The 25,549-nt window shown below is 37.8% G+C and overlaps 1 protein-coding gene across 3 annotated transcripts; it reads left to right on the forward strand.

Moving 5' to 3' along the window:
- The first annotated feature begins 1,780 nt into the window (after positions 1-1,780).
- On the forward strand, positions 1,781-25,549 carry esrp2 (epithelial splicing regulatory protein 2). Of its 3 annotated transcripts, XM_079867010.1 has the most exons (17): positions 1,781-1,884; positions 2,047-2,199; positions 2,718-2,846; positions 11,237-11,350; positions 11,658-11,772; positions 12,179-12,274; positions 12,406-12,460; positions 12,708-12,818; positions 14,172-14,304; positions 16,211-16,253; positions 16,708-17,009; positions 17,666-17,899; positions 18,000-18,198; positions 18,740-18,938; positions 20,217-20,400; positions 22,962-23,063; positions 24,361-25,549. In XM_079867010.1, exons 2-16 carry the CDS (start codon positions 2,068-2,070, stop codon positions 23,046-23,048), a joined length of 2,133 nt encoding a protein of 710 aa, XP_079723136.1. In that variant the 5' UTR covers positions 1,781-1,884; positions 2,047-2,067; the 3' UTR covers positions 23,049-23,063; positions 24,361-25,549. The 3 variants fall into 3 exon arrangements, with proteins under 3 accessions (XP_079723136.1, XP_079723134.1, XP_079723135.1); XM_079867008.1 differs by lacking the exon at positions 22,962-23,063 and having other exon boundaries at positions 1,783-1,884; XM_079867009.1 differs by lacking the exons at positions 1,781-1,884; positions 22,962-23,063 and having other exon boundaries at positions 1,992-2,199.

Raw genomic sequence — 25,549 nt, forward strand, 5'->3', positions numbered from 1 at the left:
CAGAGGTCAGTCTGGAAGAATATACCATCTGTGCCACTGAAATGTCATTCTTTTCTATAATTCTCCTTTCATGTTAGAATTAAACATCAGTTATTTTTCAAAACCCAAACATTTACATATCTTGCATAGGCCCGCTTTTCAAATCAGAAGAAAAACTCACCAGGCTGTTTCTTCTGTGAAATCGTTACTTGACACATTTTAGTGACAGACCTTTATTGGTATTGAAAAGTATAACATTTTAAAATATTGCATTTTTGAAAGGCAAAACTTGTAGCCTATCCATCTGAGTAAGAGTGGTGACGTCACGTGAGAGATGCTCGTCTTGATCTGTGTTTCTACATTTCTCTCTCTTTTACAACACAAATATAATGACTGAAAGAATCAGCTGACCGTTGCTCAAGATGAAACCAGAGAGAGAAGGAGGGAGATGCTTGACTATTTGAGTATAGAAGGCATAGAATCTTCACTTAAGTTTGCCACGCAATGGAAAAGTGAGAGGACTGGTAGACAAACATTCTCTGTCTGGCTTTTTTTGTCCAACTAAATTACTGACACAGGCACACAAGAGCACTGAATAATAGAAACAAAACTCAGATCTCAACGCAGTGCTTCTAGGCTATATATAGAAAATGTATGTAGGAGCCAAGGATAGGTTTGAGCTCCCAAATTAGCTATTAGGCTATTTATTAATTGATTTTTTTCTGTGCCATTCAATAACGTACTGTCATTACTTTTTTTTTGTCTTTCATTTGCTATCATTTACCAAATATGACATTAAAACGGTTTCTTTTTCTTTTGTCCTGTTGTGGTTTCTTTGTCATCCTACATAGCCGATAATTGTTTGTTTTTTCTTTAGAGAGAAGCTGAATGGATTAAACACTCAAAAGCATTAGGTCAACATATTCAAGAAAAAACAGGCTATATAAAGAAGCAAATTCAAAATTTTACATTAATTGCGTTAACTAAAAAAATAAATAACCAACAACAACTATGTCCTAGTAGGTCTGTTGATTTACGATGTTTCTGGCATCGAATCCTTCCGGCAGATTGTAGTTGCAAGGTGCAATGTGTAAGACCCGCCCCTAAACGTCATATAAAATAAGTGAAGTGTGATTGGTGGTTCAATGTGCCAGTCAAACTTTCCCTTCATAACTGCAAAAGCGAATGCATAACCAGAATAAACAAACAAATGCAGCACAATTAATGTCGATAGTCTAAAACCTTGTCTTGTGAGATTATCAGCCTATTTATTTGTCTAGTAGTGAGAGTGGCAGAGGAGAGTATTGGCAGATTGTGTTTATGAAAGCGCACTGGCCATATATAAAATAAAACTTTTAATAATTAAAGACTTTATTTAGGCAACTGATATGGCGGGCGAGTGTTCACAACATCAGTTAAATCATGAACACTCGTGTTTTAAACATAGGCTATATTTCAAAGCTAGCCTATACTGTTTGTTTCTTCAAACGTAAAACTTTTTTTTTAAAAAACTTAAAAAAAGAGAGAAAAGAACAGAAGATAAAGTAGGCTGGCTAAGCAGCACAGCTATATAGGTGTGTGTAGCAGCAAAGCAGGACAACGTGAATTCTGATCTTATCTCCCACTTCCTAGAGCATATAAACCAATCCGAGCGGGTTACATAGGTTCCGTGGCAATACGCTCCGCCCTCACCTTTACAAACCAACCAATCAAAGCGTTCCCCCAGGAGATTGACTCCAAACAGGGAGGCCGAACCAAAACCAGGTAACCAAGAAAAAACGAGACAGCGAGAAAAGCCTTCAGGGCTTGTTATGGGGTAGCGTGAGACGAACCAGGACTTTTTTCTGCCTTCTTTACCAGTCAAACCAGTAACTCTGGATAGAGAGCACACAAGTACAGCAACAGGTAGAGTCTCGTGCCGCACTCTCTCTCGTGTCCTTCTCTTGGAGTAATCTTCTGTCCTTCCTCGTGTACTTCAATTGAATTTCCATTTCTTTTGTTTGCTTCTCTTGGAGAAAGGTGAACCCTCGTGTTACTGTTTTATTTGATCTTTGCTCTTAATTGTAGTTTTTACCCTTGTGGTCCCTGATGGCTTCGCACAGTGATACTCTGGTGGTGTTCTTTGGGGCAACAGCTGGTGCAAATGGGGGTAAACTGGGGTCGGATGAAAGGGAATTAATTCTCTTGGTGTGGCAAATTGTGGATCTACATGAGAATAAGGTACGGACCTTTTGACCCTGATGTAAGGTCTCAAACTTTAAACTACCCACAATGTGCTAGTATTAGAAACCACATTGACAGCTGACATTCACCAACAAGGTGCGCTTTCAGATAGTTAAATGCTCTACATTGTGATTTACATTATATTCAACAGCTGTTTAATTTGACGATCTATTTGACAACTTGATTAGAGCATTATAATGCGATTTTTTTTTTTCGAGCCACGAGATACGAAAGCGTGCTTTTTTTGGTGCATGTCATCGCCTGTAGGTCAGTAACCCTGCCGTGTCTGCTTTGCATTTACACAAACACACTGCCGAGAATAATATCAACATCTTTGCTATAGTAACTCGGTGTCAAAGCCACTGAGCTGCCTACTTAGACCAGCATTGGTGCGTGGAGAACATTGAACATTTGTTTCTGTGTTCTCGACGGCCAGGTGTGTAAGGGCGCGCCAATGACAAAACCCGCTAGAGTTGCATTGCGAGGCCGTTTGAAAGAGATGATGTTGTTAACAGGTGGGCAAGCTTCAGCGGACTCTAGTACAGCCGGACAGTGTGGATCTGTCGGAGCAGTGCAAGGAGGAGACCGGGCTCACGGCGGAGGAGCTGTGCAAGGCCGAGCCGCTGGAGAGCGTCCTGCAGCAGGTGAGAGAGAGAGAGAGAGAGAGAGAGAGACGCCTTCATGCAGTCTGTGTCTTTATACAGTGTTTGTGTATCTCATGGCCGATGCTTAGGAATGTTTTAGACATTTTAGTCTGTAATATCTTGAACTCAAACCAAGTCACATTATACAGTGGCTCTTATGTCAGCATAAGGTAAGAAGTCTTTGGCATTGCACACTTGGATTGATTTTTAAATGGCTTGCTCTGTGGTTTGGGTGTGGGAAGGAAGGCACAGACGCTCTGCTCTAAGCGAGTGTGCAGGTCTAGTCTTGTTGTTGACTGGTGTGTTCAGCAGACATCTGGAAGACGGAATGTTTACTTGCGAGTGCACCCACCTGAGACCCATTGAGTTGAGAGTGAGCAAGAGTGATACGAATACAGGGGGATGATGAACAGAATAACAGAGGGAATACAATGGAAATAATTCTTTCTTTAGTAGAATTAATAGTCTTTCTTTTCATCTGCTGTCCATGTTAAGCTCATTTATCGAGCTGGATCTGGATAGTTAAGGGTTGCTCCCGAGTTTTGCACGTATGTTTTGACAAAAGGTGATTGTCGCCAAACGTGTTTCTCAACTGTGACGCAGAGAGATTTGTTTGTACTCTGTAAACCTGTTCCCACCCCCCACTGTTTCATAATGGACACCTTCTCATTACTATCCCACAGAAAAGTATTTAGAGCTCAGAGTCTAAGCTCAGTTGTGGGACTATGCGTTTGTTGGAATTGACATATTTCTTTAAAAAAAAATTTACGTACAAATGAGCGACCTAAATGCTATCATTTTCTCACATTTGTATTGCATACCTTTGTTACATTTAGGTGGTGGCATTTGCAGGTTATCTTGATTTAGTTGTAGCCTATCCCCAAGGGGCTCTGTAAATATTAACTAGTGAAATCAATTTCTCCCTGCCAGAGAGAGAAAGACAGACACTATCAAACCATTGGTTCAGTTCAGTTTCTCCTATTGTGTTTGTCCTTCTGGTTTAGCTGGATAGGCAGGTATGTTTCAGTTTAGTTTGCGCCAACCCTTGGTTTTTAGCGGTGTTCAACGCCATAGTAACTTGTGCTCCACGGCTAGGTTATGGTCTGGGTAAGAGATCTCAAACCAAAATCGGACCAATCAGCTGTGAGCAAAGTGACAGATCTCTGACGCAATAGTCACTACCCCAGTTTTTTTTCTTTCTCCAAATTAAAGGCCACTACATAGTAAAATATTTTTAAATATAATAATTTCTGGCTTTTAATGATGAATCATGATTATTTATTATAATTATTTGATCTATCTAAACGTATACAGATAATATGTAATATAAATAAGATTTGGAATTATTATATAAAGCTTTAAAAAGGATCTATCCATCCATCATCTATCAATCTATCATGCATTTATGTAGTTCATATTATTCAATCTGTTAATCTTCGTCAGAAGAAAGAAAAGAATCTTGCTGATTCCCTCACGAGACGTGAATCACAGTTTCTCTGCTTCAAGGCATGTGATTGGCTGTTCGCTACTGATGTGTTTTGTTTTTACAATAACAATTTTATTTTATTTTATCTTTGTTATAAAAATAAGAATTTTTTTTTATAAACAATAGGTTAAATACAGTATATGAAAGATACAAGTGAAATAAAGAGTGCTTGAAGCTTTTCAGGTACAGTAGCATTCGAGGAAGAAATTGAATAATCAAATGTAAAAAAATCTCCATTCATTGAATTAATTAAATATACACTGATTGTTATTAAAACCACAAATTAGAGCACAGCCTTAAGTTCTTTTCGTTAACTCTTTTTAACATCAAGTATGCGCTTTTTTAATTCTTAACTGTTTCTTTATTACTCCAACTTGTCAATAACTTAAAGCAGGTCTCTGCTGCACAAATATATTTACATACTGCGATTTACACCATATAGGAAAATCTCTATCACTATACACTTTATATTGTCACCACAATATATTTAATGCCATACTCAGCCCTATAATGAACAGTGAGGAGTTTTGAGGAAGGGCTGACGGTCTCACTCTGGTACGGCGGTCCGATGAGGAACTTGGCCTGTTTTCTTCAGTGAAAGATTCTTTCAAGAAAGATCCCATATTTATTGAATTGTAACACAACTTAACATCCATTTTCTCACTGTTGTGACTCAATGGTTGATAAAATAGGTTCTCACCCGTGTGTCTGGGTTAGGAAGCAGGTATTTGGAAGGCTTTTAATGTGGCTCATTCTATCTTACTAACACACTTGAGTCAAAGTCAAACCTGTTTTTCTGAGCTTTAGTGGTTGATCCGTGCTGTGCATTTATAGCTGCTGGCACTCTCTGGATGACTCGCTTTGGCTTTGCACCTGCCTTTAGACGCTAACGCTGTGGGAATGGTGTGGTGTTAACACATCTGTGTGGGTGTGAGGGAGAAAAGACTTTAAGCAGAATAAAATTGTTACTATGAGCCCAAGAGTGTGTTTGTGGGAGAAAAGGATCTTGGGTGTGTTTAAGAGACAGAGGGTGTGTTAGAGAAAGTGTGTGTGTGTGTGTTGTTCTCTGAGCTTGCTGAGAAAGCACATCAGGCTGGCAGGAGCATGTCAGTACCTGTGTGATGAGCAGAGAGCTTTATTACTCTACAGACTGTCAATGCTCATGGAGGATTCTAAGAAATGCCTCTATGAAAGGATGAGTGACACATTCATCCATTCTTTCATTCAGCCTTAGAGTGGAAAGCACAGACTTCCCATCAGTGAAATGGTCATTTATAGACACGAATTAGATGGGTTTTGAGTCTCATTTGCAGTATTGTGTAAAGTAAGTACAGAATAGATGGATTAAGTGAAAACCGGTTGTATGTGATTGTTGCTTAAACATCCTGCTAGTTCCCCGGTACATCCTGTTACCTTATCTTACAACACTCCCACTTTACTTTATCCTGCACACTCCAGGTGAGTTTCACTCAAAAGTAAGCATCACTATATGTCCTATAAACTTTGAAGGGCAGAATACCTAAAGTGAGTACAGGGCATTACTGTGTCTCACGATCTCATAATTTGTTACACCCTTCACAAAAAAAACTTCACTAACATTTTATTTTGTTTCCTAATATTACCTTAATTACATGCCAGAACATTTCATGTTTATAGCTATTAAGATTGTTTGATATTGCTTCTCTATATCTTCATTTCAGAATTATTTAATCAGATTTTCAAATTATTTTATTAAATTGCATGCTCAGTGTTTGATAAACATGAAATCATACCACCCCTCAAAAGTTTGGGGTCAGTTATTCTGAAGAAAGTATTCTAAATGATAAATGATAATGTTTCACAAAACATGTTTAGGCAGCACAGCGGTTTTCAATGTTTATGATGATAAGAAATGTTTCTTGAGCAGCAAATCATCATATTAGAATGATTTCTGAAGGATCATGTGACATTGAAGACTGGAGTAATGATGCTGAAAATTCAGCTTTGTCATCACAGGAATAAATAGCATTTTATAATTTACTAAAATAGAAAACAGTTCTTTTAAACTGTTATAACATTTCAGAAAATTACAGCTTTTACTTTTTTGATCAAATAAATGTAGCCTTAGTGAGCAGAAGAGACTTCTTTAAAAAGCATTAAAAAAATCTTACTGATGCCAAAACCTTTGAACAGTAGTGTATGTAAGAAATATTTTCTGCTGATAGCCCTTGTGTGTACGCGAGCGATTGATGGATTTAAAAATCCACAGGTTTCAAAATCATGTGGTCATAAGTGGCAAAATTTCCGTAAATGACCATCATAAGTGCACTTTACTAATAGTCTTAAGGAACAACCTTTCAGGGATTTTGTTGCTCACTTGCTTTTTGATCGACCTTAAATAGGACCATTTGGCGTCTTTATACATGCACACACACACTGAGCAAACATGGCTTAACAAGACAACCTGATTGATTGTCATGCTAAAGATCAGATTTATTTCTCGCTCTCAATGACATCATGGTAGAGGAGAATGTGAAACTGAAACTCAGATCAAGTTTAACTACCTTTTTTATCACATTTTAATCACACAAACACTTTTTTTTCTCAGTACTGGACAGGCTAGTTTGCTCATTCTGTCTTTTTGCTTAATATACAAATTAATCAAATGAATCATCATTGTTTTGATTGCATTTTTGTATTTCATATAAAGAAGGAAAATAAAAACATTTGGCCAGTGAAATGATACCCTTCATATCTTGCTTCATATCTGGAGTTTGATCTGCTCTAATCATTTGTAGGCACAGGGTGTGTCTGTGTTTCAGCTCAATGTTTGTGTAGTAGAAATTAGGTTTGCACTTAATTATTGCAGTTGTTAATTTGTGCAAGGTGGGGTTGTGCAGTAAAAACAGTCATGAACACAATACAAAAGCGCACGCATGCAAAATAATACATTCACTGTATACCACTAAAGCTTTCCTTGAGATGTAAAGCTCTTGAATTATACTTTTGGAATTGTCGGGTATTTACAAAAGTCTTGTTAGTTAAGCTCTTAATGACTAACTGAAGCCTCATATTAGGATGAGGTATGAAGATGGACAGGTTATGTAGAAAAACAGCACGTCATAATCCAAGAGCATGACGGGAATGTACACTAGCTAAATGAGCTGCAGTTCTACCTTCAGATGCTTTCATTTGGTTGAGAGCTTTAAACTGCTCTAGGATTTTCTGAAATTCCCAGCTTGTAGATTTGTAAGGTTAAACGATCTTTTCAACTTTTGTCAATGTGCCTTGGCTGCTTTTACTTTTTTGCTCTGGGTAAAGGCGACGTTGGCTTCTGTTATCAGTGCTGGCCTAAATGATATGAAAATTAGGCCACAAAGGTTCTATCTGTTCTCTTATTGCATGCTAGAGTCTAACTAACACTGTAATGGTTCATCCGCTCTCTGTTGTAATTCATTGCAGATTGGCTTATATCTTTGAAATGTTCAATGATTCCTTTCCCCAACTGTTCGGAGCAGTGGTGAGGCCAGACATTTTTAAGTGAGTGGACCTTGGTAAAATAGGATGGACCTCTATGGCTACTCTTAAATTACATTATTTACAATACATGGGATAAAAATAATTTGACAGTTAGGAATAGTTAAATTAAGTGAGGGATAATGTACATCCAGCTGGTTGTTATCTCAGAATAAACCCCCGACAGGGTGATCTGAGATAACAACCGGCTGGATGTACATTATCCCGCTTATTACACGACTACTGCCACATAAGTAAATAATTAGACTATAAATATTTTATTAGCTCTTTAAACGCAAAGCATCCTCGGAGAGAGCAGTTCAAATTAGACGGACATTTAAGGGACACTGTACAGTCATACAACTTCACAGCATTTCGCCACATAAATAATTATGGGGAAAAGAGATATTGATTTTATATTAAACGGTTTTAAAATCGCACCTGATTGTTATCTTATAATCCAACAGTGGACAAAACAATCGTCCCAAAATGGCAACAGCTGCGTTTGTATGAAACGAGAGAGTTAGTCCAAAATACTGGAACACGTAATTAAATAACTGTACTCAATGTATTGAATTGACTGAGTCTTAATATTTTATTAGCTCACCAAACGCAAAACTTCCACGAGGAAAAAACTTTCCTAGCAAGCGTATAGCGCTGCTGACTTCAGTTACCCGGGTGAGCCTGTGTTATCTGTTTTCAGCGGTTGTTGTCGGGGAATAACATACCGCTTGATGGCGCGATTTCACCAATTACAATTAAGGATTCCAAAGAGCCGTGTAATAATGTGTTTTATTAGCCAGTGTTTTATTGAAAACAACTAAATCCATTTATAAAAAAAAAATAACCACTGAACAGAAGAAAAATAAAAGGTGCCACTGAGGCTGGGCAAGGATTAGCCTTCTCCTGGCCACGGAACAGAGACTCGAATTTTCTTACTCGAACCACTGCCTGCTGCTGCTTCTGATTGCTTTTAGATCCAGTGGGCCGGTGCCACCCTGGACCTTATGTAGCATCGCCACTGGAGTCTTGTTTGATCAAAAAGCCCCTTTGTGTGTGTGTGGTTTTAATATCACAGAGAAATTGTATATCATAATATATTTTATATATTTATCTAATATATAAAATCCTTTTTAGAACCTTTTTTTTTTTTTTTTTGGACAATCCAATGAATAAAATGCTTTTAAAACAAATGTTGACACATAATAATTAATTTGTTTATACAGCATATTTTCAAGTATTTTCAACTTATGAAGGCAAACCAAAAGATGAGTCTAGCTTTACATTAGTTAACACTTGAGTTAAAAATAGAACACACAAAACAATAAAACTAATATTATAAAACTGATCGTTCCAACTCTTATTCAGAGTCTTTGTAAAATTGTGTATTTTAATAAGGCAAGTTGCTTGGCAACCACAAACAACTAAACTTTGCTTCATTCAGAGCCTAAGAACAGCCCTTTATAACACATTCTTCTTTGTTTTGACATGTTTTTTTCGTTGCTGTAACTTGAATAACATGAAGTACTCAAATCAATTGTCAAGTCATAGTTGGTGGTTTGCCTGGACTGCTCTTGACTGATGCAGAGATGGATACGTTTACTAAACATCTATAATGGTTCATTAAAGACTCAATGTTTTTGTTAAACACAGGTGAATGTGGGAGCCCCTATAGCTGGGAATGAACAGTTGCTGTGTTTTAAGAGTAGGACAAACGCTCTGCGTTTGTTTTGTCATCTAACGCTCTCTGTCATGTGAAATACTTCATCCGAAATGACTGCCATGGCTAACTTCCTGTATTTTCACCAAACCAGTCTGACCAGTTGCTTAATAACAAGCACACGCATGCGCTTGTACACGAAGCAGCATGTGCACATATTACAACATAATGTGGGTGTCCTCTGTGCTGCCCTTGACATTGCTTGTTTTTAAACTGAAACTCCTGAACTTCCTACTGCAGTTTATTTTACAAGCTACTAATAATGATAAACTAATAATAAATCTTTTAGTGTCTCCTCTGATTGCCTGTATCTGTGGTTTGTGTGAGGTCTTTTGCTTTTACAGGTTTGCAGGGAATAATTCTTTTTTTTTTTTTTTTTTTAAAGCTGTTAATTTAAGAATATACACACACTACTATTCAAAGGTTTGGGGTTGGTAAGATTTTATGGGTGTATGAAAGTGCATAAGTGCATTTTACTAACAGCCTTAAAGGGTTAGGTCACCCAAAAATGAAAATGCTGTCATTAATTACTCGCCTTCATGTCATTCCAAACCCGTAAGACTTTCATTCATCTTTGGAACGCAAATTAAGATATTTTTAATAAAATATGAGCCCATTCTGTACTCTCCATAGACATCTACACAACTACCACTTTGAGGCTTCAAAATGTTCATAAAGAGATCGTAAAACTAATCCATTTGAATTGAGCGGTTTAGTCCAAAATTTACTGAAGAGACCCGATCACTTTGTGATGAACAGACTAAATTTAGGCTTTTATTCACATGTAAACATTGATCAGCGAACATAAACAGCAGCTCAACAACCCAACATGTTTGGTGTGCGAGAACGAACCTCATTGGTTTTTGTTGAAACTCAAACGTGCTGCGTAACATGAGAATGAATCTCATTGGTTCTCGCCCGTCAAGTGAGCTTGCTTGAGCCACAGTTTATCATATAACTGATGTGTGAGTTGATAAATGTTTGCATGTGAATAAAAGCCTAAATTAAATCTGTTCAGCGTATAAAGCGATCATGTCTGTTCAGAAAATTTGGACTTAACCGCTCAATTCATATGGATTCGTTTTACAATCTCTCTATAAATGTTTTTGAAGCGTCAAAATGTCAGTTGTGTAGCTGGAGAATTAAATGGAGAATTAGATTTTTTTTGGTGAACTGACGCTTTAAGTAACAACCTTTCGTAGGGGATTTTGTTGCTCACAGATCTATCTTATAGATGGCTTCCCTTTCCGAGCCCGTATGCTCTCCAATGCGGCATTAATTTGAACAAAAATACTGTAAATACAGTATTATTGTGAAATATGATTTGACTATATTTTTAAAGGAATTAAAAAAAAAAGTAATTTATTCCTGTGATGCAAAGCTGAATTGTCAGCATAATTTCTCCAGTCTACAATGTCACATGATCCTTCAGAAATCATTCTAATAGACTGATTTGCTGCTCAAGTAACATTTCTTATATTATCAATGTTGAAAACACTTTTTATTCATTAAAAACAAAAACAAAACTTACTGACCCCAAACCTTTGAACAGTGTAGATATAAAGGGAAGTGAATCTAATGCCTATGGTCTAATGCTGTGGTGTTTTAGATTAGAAATAATCTTTTTTTTTCTTCTTCTTCTTCTTCTCCATTCCTTCTCTCTTTAAATGCTTTTATTTCTGTCTCCAGTTTCATCAGTCGGTGTCAGCTGAACTAAAGTCTCTGGGCAGAAGTTCCTACACACTTTGTGTGGACGGACCACTTCTTATCCGACAGGTGCTGCACCCCGAGGCCTCCAAAAAGGTAATCCGCAAAAACACACCTTCATCCTTGAGTGTATGCTTTAACTGAAATGGAAAAAGTGTGTGTGTTTTTCTGACATTTCTAAATTAGCTGTCAGTTTGAGGTATAATCTGTTTAGCAGCAACATGTTATAATCTTCACAGGAATGTTATGTCATCCAGAGGACATTAAAGCGCTCTCAATCCATTCTGCCTTATACCTTTTCCTCTTTCTTTACTGTTCTCTCTCTTCTGCCCTTCCCTCAGGCTCCGCCTAAACATTTTCCTACCTGCATCCACCTAATTTGCCTTTGTGTGTTTTGTTGTAGAATCTGGTTCTGCCAGAATGCTTCTACACGTTTGTGGACTTGAAGAAAGAGTTTCACAAATGCTGCCCCAACGCAGGCCCCATGAAAGATCTCACTATGTCCTCCATGCTGGACTGTATCCTGCATATGCTTTTGATTTTACTCTTTGTGTGTGTGTGTGTGTGTGTGTGTGTGTGTGTGTGACTTTTTATTGTTTTTTGTGACTTGTTTTTTTATATATATATACATGCATACATAAATACATACATACATATATACATATATATATATATATATAATATATATATATATATATATATATATATATATATATATATATATATAAATAAATAAATATACATACATACATACATACATACATACATACATACATACATACATACATACATACATACATATACATTTGTTGTTTTTTTTGCCATGTACTAGTTCTTTTCAAAAGCATGTTCAGCTGTTTTAATAGGAATATGTGCATTCATGTGTGTGCATATGTCATGTATGTGCCTTGACGCTGCTGTCAGACGTGTGTATTCCAGCGGTGGTGGAGCAGGAGGCCGGACTGAGGGAAGTGGAGAACATGGTTCTGGTAATGCTGCATCTCCTGGCTGAGCCTTACAGTGAGTCATGCAGCGTTGTGGATTGATCTGTACCGTTTATGTATTGAGAAAACATGTTACGTATTTCACTTTTGATGTGCACAACTGACCAGGTTGCTTGTGATCTCATAATTCAACTTTTTCCTTTGTAGATCACAAATTCTCAACTTTTGAAACTGTAAACTACAAGTTCGAATCTGGAGCGTGGTATGTACTCAGTCACATTTGCTGTGGTCTGATTTTTGATGTTGTAAACAAACAGTGTATTTTGTTTGTGTAAGCAGTGAGAAGTTTCCCTTTTACTGCTGCTGGCCAAAAAGTAATTTGTTGAGAGTTGTTGATTTTGACCATAGGTTTCAAAATACATCTGTGGAGTTTTCTCATTATAATACCCATATGAATGCTTCTGAGCATGAGGTTTATCTGTATGTCTGCATATGTGCACTGTTTCCAGCAGTAAGACAGAAGCTGTGGACAGCGAGACGGTCATCAGAGCTCGTGGGTTGCCATGGCAGTCGTCTGATCAGGACATTGCTCGCTTCTTCAAGGGCCTCAACATTGCCAAGTAAGATTACATCTCAGCATAACACTGAAACACACACTCACAATGACACTGAGCATGCACTCAGAAAAGACCATTTAGGACACATTAACAGTGTAATGCAAAACTCTGTAAGACCTCAAAAGCAAATCCAGCCAAATGTCACATCAGGACTTTCACTAGTGGAAAAGGTTTATTTGCACTGCAAAAAATGCTTTGCTTACTTAGTATTTTTGTCTGGTTTCCAGTCCAAATATCTAAAAATTCTTAAATCAAGATGCATTTACTAAATAAGTCAAATTAGATAAGATAGGTAACACTTTACTTGAAGGGGTGTGCATAAGACTGACATGACACCTTCATAATCATTACATGGCACATTTCATGAATATGAAGGAGGTTTTATGCATGTTAATGACAACTGTCATTAAGTGTCATTCGCTCAATAATGTCATTTTTAATGCAAAGATGACATTGTTTGAGATGTCTTTGTTATGACAACTTGACATAAACCAATACATCATAACCTGTCAGTGTCTTTGTCATGACAACTTGACATTACCAAGACAACATAACCTGTCATAAATATTTCATAAACAAGCAGATTAATCATCAGACTTAAGAAACTACTTAGCTTTATGGGTTAACATTTCATTATATTACTGACCACTTTTTTTTTCCAGTGGTACAAATTGAATTTGTCATTAAAATGTCAATAAGTGTTAATACTGTCAAATTATTTTATAATTAATACTGGAATACTGGAAAAAAAAAGTGGTCAGAAATATATTCATGACACAGTTATAATGGTATCATGACAGCCAATGTCAAAACCAACCACATGACAGTTGAATGTAATGTTAACCCATAATGCTAAGTAGTTTCTTAAGTTTGATAATTAATCTGCTATGTCATGTTTATGACACATTTATGACAGATTATGATGTATTGGTTTGTCAAGTTGTCATAACAAAGGCATCTGAAACAATGTCATATTTGCATAAAAAAATTCATAATTGAGAGAATGACACTTAATGACAGTTGTCATAAACATGCATAAATCCTCCTTCATATTCATGACATGTGTCGTGTCATGTCATGATTATGAAGGTATCATGTCAGTCTTATGCACACCCCTTCAAGTAAAGTGTTACCAAAATATACTATGGCATTTTACTACTTTAGTAAATGCATCTTGATTTAAGAATTTTTTTGATATTTGGACTGGAAACAAGGCAAAAATACTAAGTAAGAAAAGCATTTTTTTGCTGTGTGGAATGTCAAAGCTGATGTATCATAACGAGCAAATTGTTCAAGGTTACAAGCTAGTTTTTAAATGTTGCATCTCTATCTTTCTTTGATTTGTGTGTGTATCAGAGGCGGCGTTGCGCTGTGTTTAAATGCTCAGGGCCGGAGGAACGGGGAAGCTCTGGTTCGCTTCATAAACTCTGAGCACAGAGACATGGCACTGGATCGACATAAACACCACATGGGCAACAGATACATTGAAGTGAGTTCACCTCTTTACAGCATCTTAACCATGAGCTTGTTTTGTTTTACTCTCATCAGCTGTTCTAATAATATGCATAGTCCCAATACTCACTTTAGTCTGAGATAATCCTAATTCTTCTATATTAAATTTACATTAGGCATGTGAGAAACTAAATTTTCTCATAACCGACTAGTCTGAGTTGAGGATGAATTTAGAGAGTTTTTTGGAGAGTTTACCATGACAGTCTAACAGCATGCTAAAGCACAGCACACCAAAGAAGCTGCATATCTAAATTAATTCCTTTTAAAGCTTTGTTGCTAAAATAAGAAAAAAACAGTCAGCCTCATTGTCAAATCAACCATCTTGATTACATTTTCCATCTTGATTCACATTTTCAGTTCACATTTATTTCTATAGCGTTTTTCACTATACATATCATTTCAACGCAACTTTACACTTTCTACATTACAATTTAATGTTGTCAGAACAACATTAATGGAAAGATAAGATAATACTAATATCATGTATTCATTTAGACAGAGAATATGAGCTCATTAAAGCAATTATTACAAGTTGTGATCGTAATGATTACAATACATAGAACATTGTGTGTCATCTGAAGAGCTCGTAGGGGTTGCCATCATCTCTTCACAGGTGTTTTGTCATCTGAAGTCTTCATAAGAGGCTAGATTCTAACTGATGGTGTAATCTCTAGTTACGGGCATCCCGAGGTTGATACCAAAAGCAAATGGAAAATAATTAGTGTAGCTGCTGTTCATAACGTTTCAAACAATACATGGTCATATCCGAATGAGCTTTATGCCAAGTATGTTTACACATACAAGGAATTTGTCTTGGTGACTGAGGCTTCCACAGCACAGACAGAATGACAGTGATGAGATGCAGATAATAAAAATACACAATATACAAAATAGACAATTGACAATATGTGTGTGTTATATACAAATTTAAGGCAATGTAAATAGGAGGTATATGCTTCTGATCTGACATATGCCCTCTGGAAAGCAAGGTTATGATATGCATTATGTGAATGCTAGGCTAAAGGGATGCATCTTTAATCTAGATTTAAACTGGGAGAGTGAGTCATAGCCCCAAACATTATCAGGTAAGCTATTCCAGAGTTTAGGAGCTAAATGTGAAAACGCTGTCCCTCCTTTAGTGGACTTAGAAATCGTAGGTACTACCAAAAGTTTTTTGTAGTGTTTTGTAATCTTAAAGAGTGTGATGGATTGTAAGGCGATAGAAGATGGTTTAAATACACAGGAGCTAAACTGTTTAGGACCTTATAGTTCAGTAGCAATGCTTTGTAACCTATATGGAACTTAATAGGTAACCAGTGTAGAGATGATAAAATTGATGTTATGTGATCATATATATTTTTTTGACCTGGTAAGAACTCAAGCTACAATTTAGTCCAAAATGCTGCTGCTAGTTTGAGGATGCAGAACAACCACATATGCAATACAGTAATCCAGTCCAGAGGTCATGAATGCATGAACTAACTTTTCTGCATAAGAAACCGTTAACATGTTCCATAGCTAAGTGATTTTTCTGAGGTGGATAAAGGCTGCTTTTGTAATATGATTTTTGACATGTTGCTGTCTAATAACACCCATGTCTTTAACTGGGGCAGCGTTGACCAGCAGTTTCTGTGCTCCTGAATCTTTGTGTGTGCGCAGAGCGATCTCTGATCTTTGTGTGCGAGTAAAGTGTGTATGTGCTTCAATGAAAGCAGTACATTAATATAGAAAAGTGATTAAACTGATTTGGAACTACCTGTGCATTAAACAATTTTTAATGCACACCTTCCAGTCAATCAAAATCGAGTATTCAGACAGACCATGTATAAATGGCTATATACAATAAGCATCATGGTTGACATTCTGCATTTATTTTGTTACAGGTGTATAAAGCGACTGGGGAGGAATTTCTGAAGATTGCAGGAGGTGAGACATTTACATGAAGTCTTCAGTTGTAATAGGAGTAGACTCTTAGCATTTGTAGAGTAAATCTCGGTCCGTTATTCCCTGGTGTGTGTGTTTGTGTGTGTTCACCCCCCCTGTGGGAATGAAAGGCTCTTTGTGAGTCTTTTTCCTTTGCTGACTCATGTTGGGCAGGTAGATGGGGAAACTACCCCCCCCCCCCCTCTCCTGCCCCCCTGATCTGGCCAGGCCACAGAGAAAGGGAGCCGTTCCCTCAGGGAGGAAGATGGGTCAGCAGCCTCTCAAAAGCCTCACACTTCCCTCACACACAGCAGGTGTAAAAGTGCAGCGGCCTGCCGAGATATCATTACAGTGCGTGTGGATGTGTCTGCTGAAAGCTTTTAGAGCAGCTGAGAGTGTCTCTGACATTCTGTAACTACTCACCATTTTAAATGTAAAATTCCCCCTCTTTTGACAGGCACGTCCAATGAGGTAGCTCAGTTCCTTTCTAAGGAAAACCAGGTGATAATCCGAATGCGCGGGCTTCCATTCACTGCTACTCCTCAGGATGTTCTGGGCTTCCTGGGCCCAGAGAGCCCGGTCACGGACGGGATGGAGGGGCTTCTGTTTGTGAAGTACCCAGATGGACGTCCCACAGGCGATGCATTTGTTCTCTTTGCTTGTGAGGAATATGCCCAGAATTCCCTGAAGAAGCACAAACAGGTCCTGGGCAAGAGATACATCGAGCTGTTCCGCAGCACTGCAGCTGAGGTCCAGCAGGTACTGATGCATTTTATTTAACCCTTAGTGACCCAAGCATTGCTTTTCATGGTGCATTACTTTTTTACCTTTTAACATGTCTTTAGGAAGTCATTATCTTAAAATGCAAAAAAAATAATTTTTTAACTAATGTATGTATTTTAATACCGTTTAATAAAAAATAATTTATGAGAAAATGACGAAACGGCACAGGAAACGGCTAAAAACAAGGAATAATTGTGTACCCTTTATTTTGACTTTCAGGCTCCATTGTGTAAGAACAATAGAAATGTTTTGACCCCTAATGCCCTCTGTGCATGTTTTGCTAATGGTCTCAAAGTTATGTACTTTTAAAATTTCAAGGCATGTAAACCTTTTCCCGTCAGTAGACGCACAGAGATTTAATTAAAGAAATTGATGTCAAATGCTTGCTTGGTAGAGGATATAAGCTGTGGCAGTTAATATGTATTTCTCCCTAACAAGTAGCTGACACACTGACATGTATTACAGCAGTTATGTTTTTACCCACATTTAGTGAAAATTTGTATTATTGCAATTCTGCTACGCTGAGGATTAATCGGAACAAAAAAACCAACAAATTGACTTTTGTGTAAATTTTTTAGGAAACCAACAGTTCTTTATTGCCATTTCCTTGACCTCTTGTATCTTGTAACTAGGTGCTGAATCGCTACATGTCCACTCCACTGATCTCTACACTTCCTCCTCCTCCTCCGATGGTATCTATGCCTGTGTTAGCCACGCCACCCTTCATCACTACCGGAAACACACGAGACTGCATCCGACTGAGAGGTCTGCCATACACCGCCGCCATCGAGGACATCCTAGAGTTTATGGGGGAACACACCATTGATATCAAACCACATGGAGTGCATATGGTCCTTAACCAGCAGGTGACTTAATTAGGAACCTAATGAAACAAAAATCATCAGGCCTTATTAGAATGACACTTTGACCTACCCTTTTTTGTCTTTTCTCTGTCCATCTTTCTAGGGTCGACCCTCTGGTGATGCCTTCATTCAGATGAAGTCATCTGACCGTGCATTTATGGTGTCTCAGAAGTGCCACAAGAAGATGATGAAGGATCGTTATGTGGAGGTGTTCCAGTGCTCCACTGAGGAGATGAGCTTTGTGCTGATGGGGGGAACGCTTAATCGCAGCGGCCTGTCGCCGCCTCCTTGCAAACTACCTTGTAAGAAACTGTCTGAATGGAATTTTTCATTTTATGGAGATTTTTTTTTATTTTATTTCAAATGCTTGTAGATGGAACTGCTCTGTTCATTTGAGTTAGTATTTAGCCTGAGCCAGCAGCTGTAATCAGTTCCTGTTTTAAAGACACTGATCTGTGTGCAGTGTTCCAGTCTGTTTGAGATTAGATTTCAGCTTATCTGCAAGAAAGCAGTGTGATCACCTCTTTCATGGATCTAAAGGTGCAACATTTTGGCATTTAGAAAGAGCAAGCCTGTAGCGGCACTAAAGGAAGGGCTGTTTACTGAGTGATTCGATCTGGTTGTTTGACCTTGGCTTGAGAATGGGCCGTATGTGCTCACGCCACATCAGAGGACACTGTAGTTGTTCCTGTGCCATATGAGCTAAGTATACATGACATTCACATACTTGTGCAAGGTCAGCTGTGTGTGTGTGTATGAGAGAGATTTACACATTGCCTGTTTTGGTGAAAACAAATGTATTTGTTTATTTTAATATAAAGCACTTTATCTTGTCCCACTCAGGTCTATCTCCACCAACATACACTGCATTTCATGCGACTCCAACTATGATTCCCACTGAGGCTGCGTTGTATCAGTCCCCCCTGCTGGCCACTCCAAGAACTCCACAGCCCCCAACACACAGCCCTGCACATGCTTTAGCCTACTATTCTCCACAGCTTTACATGAACATGAACATGAGCTACACCACCTACTACCCAAGGTACAAGACAAAAATCTGTGCAAAGATTTTACCAGTTTTCATTCCACCTGGTTAAAGGGTTGGCATATGGTGAAAGAAAAATTGACTATTTTATTTATTAAACAGTGTCATGTATCATATCACCTTTTTAGAAAAAATTATGAATGTGTGTGGAATGTATTTGTTGTAATAATAATCACTAACTTTACTTTCAGCAAGAAAAATACACTACTGTTGTAGGAAAATATCAAAATATTTCAATATATTTCAAATAAATCCTGTTCTTTTGAACTTTCTATTCATCAAAAAATTCAGAAAAATAAATGCATCACAGTTTTCGCAAAACCATTAAGCAGCACAACTTTTTTCAACATTGATAACTGTAAGAAATAAAATAAAATAAAAGTTTCTTATCACCTTGTCTACACAGGATGCGAGCGGCGTGACGCGACTTCAAACAATGGGCCTCATTTATCAATCTGACGTAGATCCAAGCACAGAAATCATTTTACAACAGGGTTCACATGTGATTTATGAAACAAAACTAAAAAATTACTATGTGTGCCACCAATCCCATTGTACAAATGATTGTACGTTGATAAATGTGGCGGCTGAAAACAATCATCATTTAAATATCATGCCCCTAAAAATGTACAGTTTAGAAGCCTTGCCCCTAGGATTTACAAAATGGAGAAACGTAACCTGGCCAAGAAGAGGAAGTAATCTCACGAAAGAGAAATTGATCTTATTCCAAAAACACCTGTTAACCTTGTAATTGCAAACTGACACAAAGGACAAATGCTTTGTTGCGTCCGGTGTAGACATGGTGTTAACAGCAAATCAGCATATTAGAATGATTTCTGAAGGATCATGTGACACTGAAGACCGGAGTAACGATGCTCAAAATTCAGCTTTACCATCACAGGAATAAATATATTAAAATAGAAAACTTTTTTTTTATTATTATTGTAATATTTCACAACATTACTGTTTTATGGCATTTTTTGATCAAATAAATGCAGCCTTTGAGAGCATAAGTGACCCCAAACCTTTGAATGGTAGTGTAGTTTATTTGTCTAACTGTGCCATTTAACAGTTGCCAAGCTACTTATCAACTTCACACATTAACATCAAATGTGTGGTCACGTATACATCAGTCAGCTGTTTTACAACAGCTTCAAATGTAGCTTCTCCAATCAGAATTTAAATTCTAAACTGTCCATTTTATAATGTAATTTGTTTTATCACTTCATAAATCTATTTTCCATGATTAAAACCTTTTTTCCCACTGTTGAATAGTCCACCGGTCTCTCCCTCCACGATGAGTTATTTTGCGGCCCCGCCGGGTTCAGTAGCGGCAGCTGTGGCGGCCCAGTCTGCCCCTGCCCTCCTCCCCCCTCAGCCCGGAGCACTGGTGCGAATGCAGGGCCTGCCGTACAACGCCGGGGTCAAAGACATCCTCAGCTTCTTTCAGGGATATCAGGTGACTCTTCATTCCACTACTCACTCATTCATTAAGGTTCTCAAGTTCAAAAACAAGTAAAAAAACTAGGGTTTCCCAAGCAGTGCACCTCTCACCTGAGACTTTATCAGGACCCTGCTTCTGTTGGATAAGCAGCAGACATCTTGAAGTTTCGTTTGTATTGTAGTGTTTTATAGCATAGTGTTTTATGATGAATCATTGTGTACATTTTGTCCTCTCATTAGCTGACAGCCGATTAGGCGGAGACTTCAGAGGACGGTATGACACCTGCACTCAGAGAAGGAGGGAAGGGGGGTTATAACAGACAGAGGGATGGTTAGGTGGAAAAGAGTGCTGCTTTGTTTTGGGCACGGGTCTGTGTGCTCTCTCTCTCTCTCTCTCTCTCTCTCTCTCTCTCTCTCTCTCTCTCTCTCTCTCTCTCTCTCTCTCTCTCTCTCTCTCTCTCTCTCTCTCTCTCTCTCTCTCTCTCTCTCTCTCTCTCTCTCTCTCTCTCTCTCTCTCTCTCTCTCTCTCTCTCTCTCTCTCTCTCTCTCTCTCTCTCTCTCTCTCTCTCTCTCTCTCTCTCTCTCTCTCTCTCTCTCTCTCTGTGTATGTATATTAATGTCTAGCCATGGAGATTTTCCAGATGTGTGGTGGGGATGGTAGTACAACTGTCTTCGGCATGCAGAGTACCTGCACTCTCCTCTAAGGCGTGCGTTTACCTGAGCGGTGTGCGTTTACCTGAGCGGTGTGCGTGTTACACTGTTCACAAAGCGTAGCACAGTGCGCGTGTGTGAAATGCTGAGTTCAGGTTTGACTCCTGGCTGAACCAATGAAATGGATCCGAGCCCAGTCCACCCTCCAAGTGTGCTTTTAACCTCTGATACAAAATGCACACTATGGACTCTGTGTGTGGGAAGTGTTTCTTTTTGGCAGGTGGTCTGCAGGCCCCCTCTTTCTTTCTATATAGTGCATTCATGCTTAAACATCTTATATGCAACCCTGTACGATGCTTACTGTTCTACCTTTTTTTTTTTTTTCCTGCAGTGCAGTGAATTTTGGTGGTGTGTTGAATGTCTGGGCATACACTGGTGTCACTACTTTGGTTCTGAATGATAAAAGGCACTACGCTTCAGACCTGTGTTTGAACCTTTTAAATGAACTGTAATACTTGAAGAATTAGTCTTTAACGAATACTTCAGTATGCCCAGTACTTTGTTTACATTTTAGTTTTTACATTTTCAAACATACTGTAGACTTAGGGGTCTGAATATGTGCTCTGACAATGATTTGATTCTTAATAAATGAAATCAGGAATTTGGAATTGAATTACACTTATACCAAGATTACGGTAGTCTGTCTGAATACCACTAAAGTTCCCACATTCTCGATACATTAATTCTTATATACAATTAAATGCATAAATAAAATGTAAAATAATATATTTTTTAAATGAGACATTTATTTTACAAAACATTTCCATCCCAGATTCTGTTCTTTTGAACTTTATATTCATCAAAGATTCCTTTAGAAAAAAAAAAAAGTATTAACAGCTTCCACAAATATATTAAGCAGCAAAAACCATTCTTAATATTGAAGATATTTCTTTAAAAAAAAAAAATCTCCAAACATTATAACCGATAAACCACACACACACTCTCTTGTACATCTATCTTTATGAGGACATTCATTGACACAATGCAGTCTCTAGCCGCTTACCCTAACCTTACCCATCACAACTAAGTGCCTAACCCGAACCCTGACCCTAAACCTACCCTTAACCTGTAACCTTATCCCTAAAACCAAGTCTTGACCCTCAAACAGGCCTTTAAAGGGGTCTCAGAAAGTGAGGACCGGCCAAAATGTCCTCACTTTGCTCTCTTTGTCCTCACTCCAACGGTCTAAGACTCAAACTGGTCCTCACAAAGACAGTTGTACAAGTACACACACACACACACACACACACACACACACACACACACACACACACACACACACACACACACACACACACACACACACACACACACACATACACATACAGCCAAAATATAGGCTGCATTTATTAGACCAAAAATACAGTACAAACAGTAATATTGTGAAATGTTATTACAATTTTAAAAATATTGTTTTCTATTTGAATATATTTTAAAATGTAATTTATTTCTATGGTGGCAAAGCTGAATGTTCAGCATCATTACTCTATACTTATACTTATTCTCTATTACTTTAGTATCACATGATCCTCCAGAAATAATGCTGATTTGATTCTCAAGAAACATTTCTTATTATCAATGTTAAAAACGGTTTTGCTGCTTATCTTTCAGGATACTTTGAATAGAAAGGTCAAAATAATTTATTTAAAAATGGAAATCTTTGATCAATTTAGTGCATCTTATTTTTTTTATATGATGATCAATTCAACACTGTAATTTAAGTTTTTTCACTGCCATGTCAATGCACATCTTTTGACACCCTTAGTAGAAATGCATACTACTCTAGCGTGACCTGTAGCTGAAGTGCTGATTGTTGTGAGTGTAACGTGAGGCCTGTGGCACTGACTGTGGCTCGTTGTGCTGTAGTACGCTCCTGAAGACTACAGCAGCTTGGTTGGAGTGAGTGAGCAGGGCCGGAGCCTGATTCAGCCTAAAGAGTGGCTTTGTCTGTAAGGGCAGCCCCTCCAGGTAAGCTCCCATCATGCCCCGTGACCCGAACCCCTCGCTTCTGCATGGACTAATACGCTAACTTTTTAACCTCCGGGGTAACCTCCAATCGGTACTGCAGTCCAGTAATGCTCTTCTGTTTTTGAATATGTGTAAATTAATCTTCACTCTCTGCTTCATGCATAATTTACTCCCAGTATGCTTAAATGATCTGTGTGCTGCTGTTTTAAGAAGCTTGTTGTAATAATGCTCTTTTTCTCCGATGTGACTTATTGGTTTGGGGTTTGATTGTCATCATTGTTCTTAACTTGCTCCAGCCTTTTCCTAAGGGATTCCTAATGAATGGCTAAGTATATATACTTTCACATCTTTTCTGCTGATTTGATTGACTGTAAGATGACAGATTCTGTGTGTGGAGGGTTTATGCAAAAATGCTTAAATGGTGTTTAATCCAAACTCAAATCCTGTTTCTCTCTATAGAACTCTGTGTGCTGTATGTGCATGTGGAGGGATCTTGCCCTTCTATATATTTATTTATAAATGCCACCACTGGAATATGTACAATAGTGGCCAAAAGTGATCTTTATTCAAAATCTCCCTTTATTCAAATATTATTAAAAACTGTTCATTTGTAAGTTAAGTTGTGCTTGGAATCAATTTTGTGATAACGCAATGAAACTGCAATATTATGTCCGCACAGTTTGGCATAAAAAAAAAAATCCTCATTTCGACTTGTAGAGTCATTAAAATGATTATCCCCTCCGGGCATCACTTTTGACTACTACTGTGTGTGTGTGTGTGTGTGTGTGTGTGTGTGTCTGGAAATGGTTTGGAAACATTACTATGTTTAATGTTTTTGAAAGAAGTCTCTTTTGCTCATCAAACCTGCATTTATTTGATCAAAAATACAGTACAAACAGTAATATTGTAAAATATTATTACAATTTAACATAATGGATTTCTATTTGAATATACTTTAAAATATAATTTATTTCTGTGATGCAAAGGTGAATTTTCATCATCCAATCTACAGTGCCTCATGATCCTTCAGAAATCATTCTAATATGCTGCTAATATAATTTTTTTTCAGGATTCTTTGAATAAAAAGTTAAAAAAGAACATTTATTTGAAATAGAAAGATTTTTTTTCTGTATTTTTTATCAAATAAATGAAGGCTTAAGAGCATAAGAGACTTTAAAAAAAAAACATTAAAAATAGTAATGCTTCCAAACTTTTGACCGGCACTGTATATGTATATATCTATATCTATATATGCATGTAAATATTGACTTGGTTTTTAAATGTTGTTTTGGTGTAGCTCCAGGCGGACTCGGTGCTCGTGCTGTATAACTGGAGTGGTCAGCGTAGTGGGGAGGCACTGGTGACCTTCCCCAGTGAGAAAGCAGCGAGACATGCTGTAGCCGAATGCTCCAATCTTCCCTTCTCCGGACATCCCATCCGCCTGGTTTGCTGCGAGTGACCGCTACACCCACTAAGGGAGGACCGCACTTCACCTGTCTTACCCCTTTCTCCATCATTGCCTGTCTTTTGGCTTTTCAGACAGTTGTCCCGTTGTTCCTGACACAAAGTAGTAGTTTAGGAGGGGACCTGACGCAGAAGCACTGTATATGTTTATATACACACAAGCTAAACATCTCAGTAGCACTGCTTCACTGCTTGTGTATGTGTGTGAGGAAAATTGAGATCAATGGCATGCATGCTAAACTCTTCCTGTCTTTTGATGTCAACAGCTCTTCTATCCTAACTCAAGACCTTAAAGCAAACTTATAAGCCTTGCAAGCCATCAGTTTATGGAACAAGAGATCTTCCTGTTGGGCAGTCCAGTTAGGCATTAGAGAGACAAAATGCAATGCAATACTTATTGCCATTATGGAATGTTATGTAAAAAGCCAAATATGTTCTTTAAAATACTGTAAGACCATAAAAAGCATGATGGTTTTCCCAGTGTACCTCTGCACTATTGGACTGACACAGCCTTCAGACTTATTCCTTATTTAATAGAGATCAGACCAAGTATGTACTCCATAGACTTGCATGAACTGATTTTTAGTTTAATCCATTCGAAAAGTGAAATTTTTATTTAAAGTTAAAGATGAGTTGTTTGTGTGATCTACATGCTTCACTGCTCATTCTTTAAAGGAATTGAATTGATAGAGGTGTGTATTCTGTTGCCCCCAGTCTGACCCCATGAGAGATTATGTGCAGATTGAACTATGCTGTGGTCTCACCTTGTTTTGGACTTTGCAATGTTTTGGAATTGTTGTCTACGTCAGTTTTTTTTTTCTACTGATGGTAGGCTGCTTGAATCATGAATTTTTTTTTTTATATGTATTTCATGACTACATTACCCGGAGTGCAATACAGGCTGAACAAAATGTCACACCTCTCTAGTGAAAGAAGGGGCATTTTTCCTTAAAATGTATGAAATGTGTATGTATGTGTAAATGTGATTCTTATATGCAACAAATAAATTGATATTGCTCTGA

This window comes from Squalius cephalus (assembly GCF_949319135.1).
Source record: "Squalius cephalus genome assembly, chromosome: 3".
In the NCBI taxonomy this organism is placed as follows: domain Eukaryota; kingdom Metazoa; phylum Chordata; class Actinopteri; order Cypriniformes; family Leuciscidae; genus Squalius; species Squalius cephalus.

Bases quoted from the DNA above. Each gene is read 5' to 3' on its own strand.
- esrp2 (XM_079867008.1), top strand. From the start codon at position 2,068: ATGGCTTCGCACAGTGATACTCTGGTGGTGTTCTTTGGGGCAACAGCT. The intron at 11,351-11,657 runs GTAATCCGCAAA...GTTTTGTTGTAG, and splicing joins ACCCCGAGGCCTCCAAAAAG to AATCTGGTTCTGCCAGAATG. The intron at 18,199-18,739 runs GTAAGAAACTGT...TGTCCCACTCAG, and splicing joins GCCTCCTTGCAAACTACCTT to GTCTATCTCCACCAACATAC.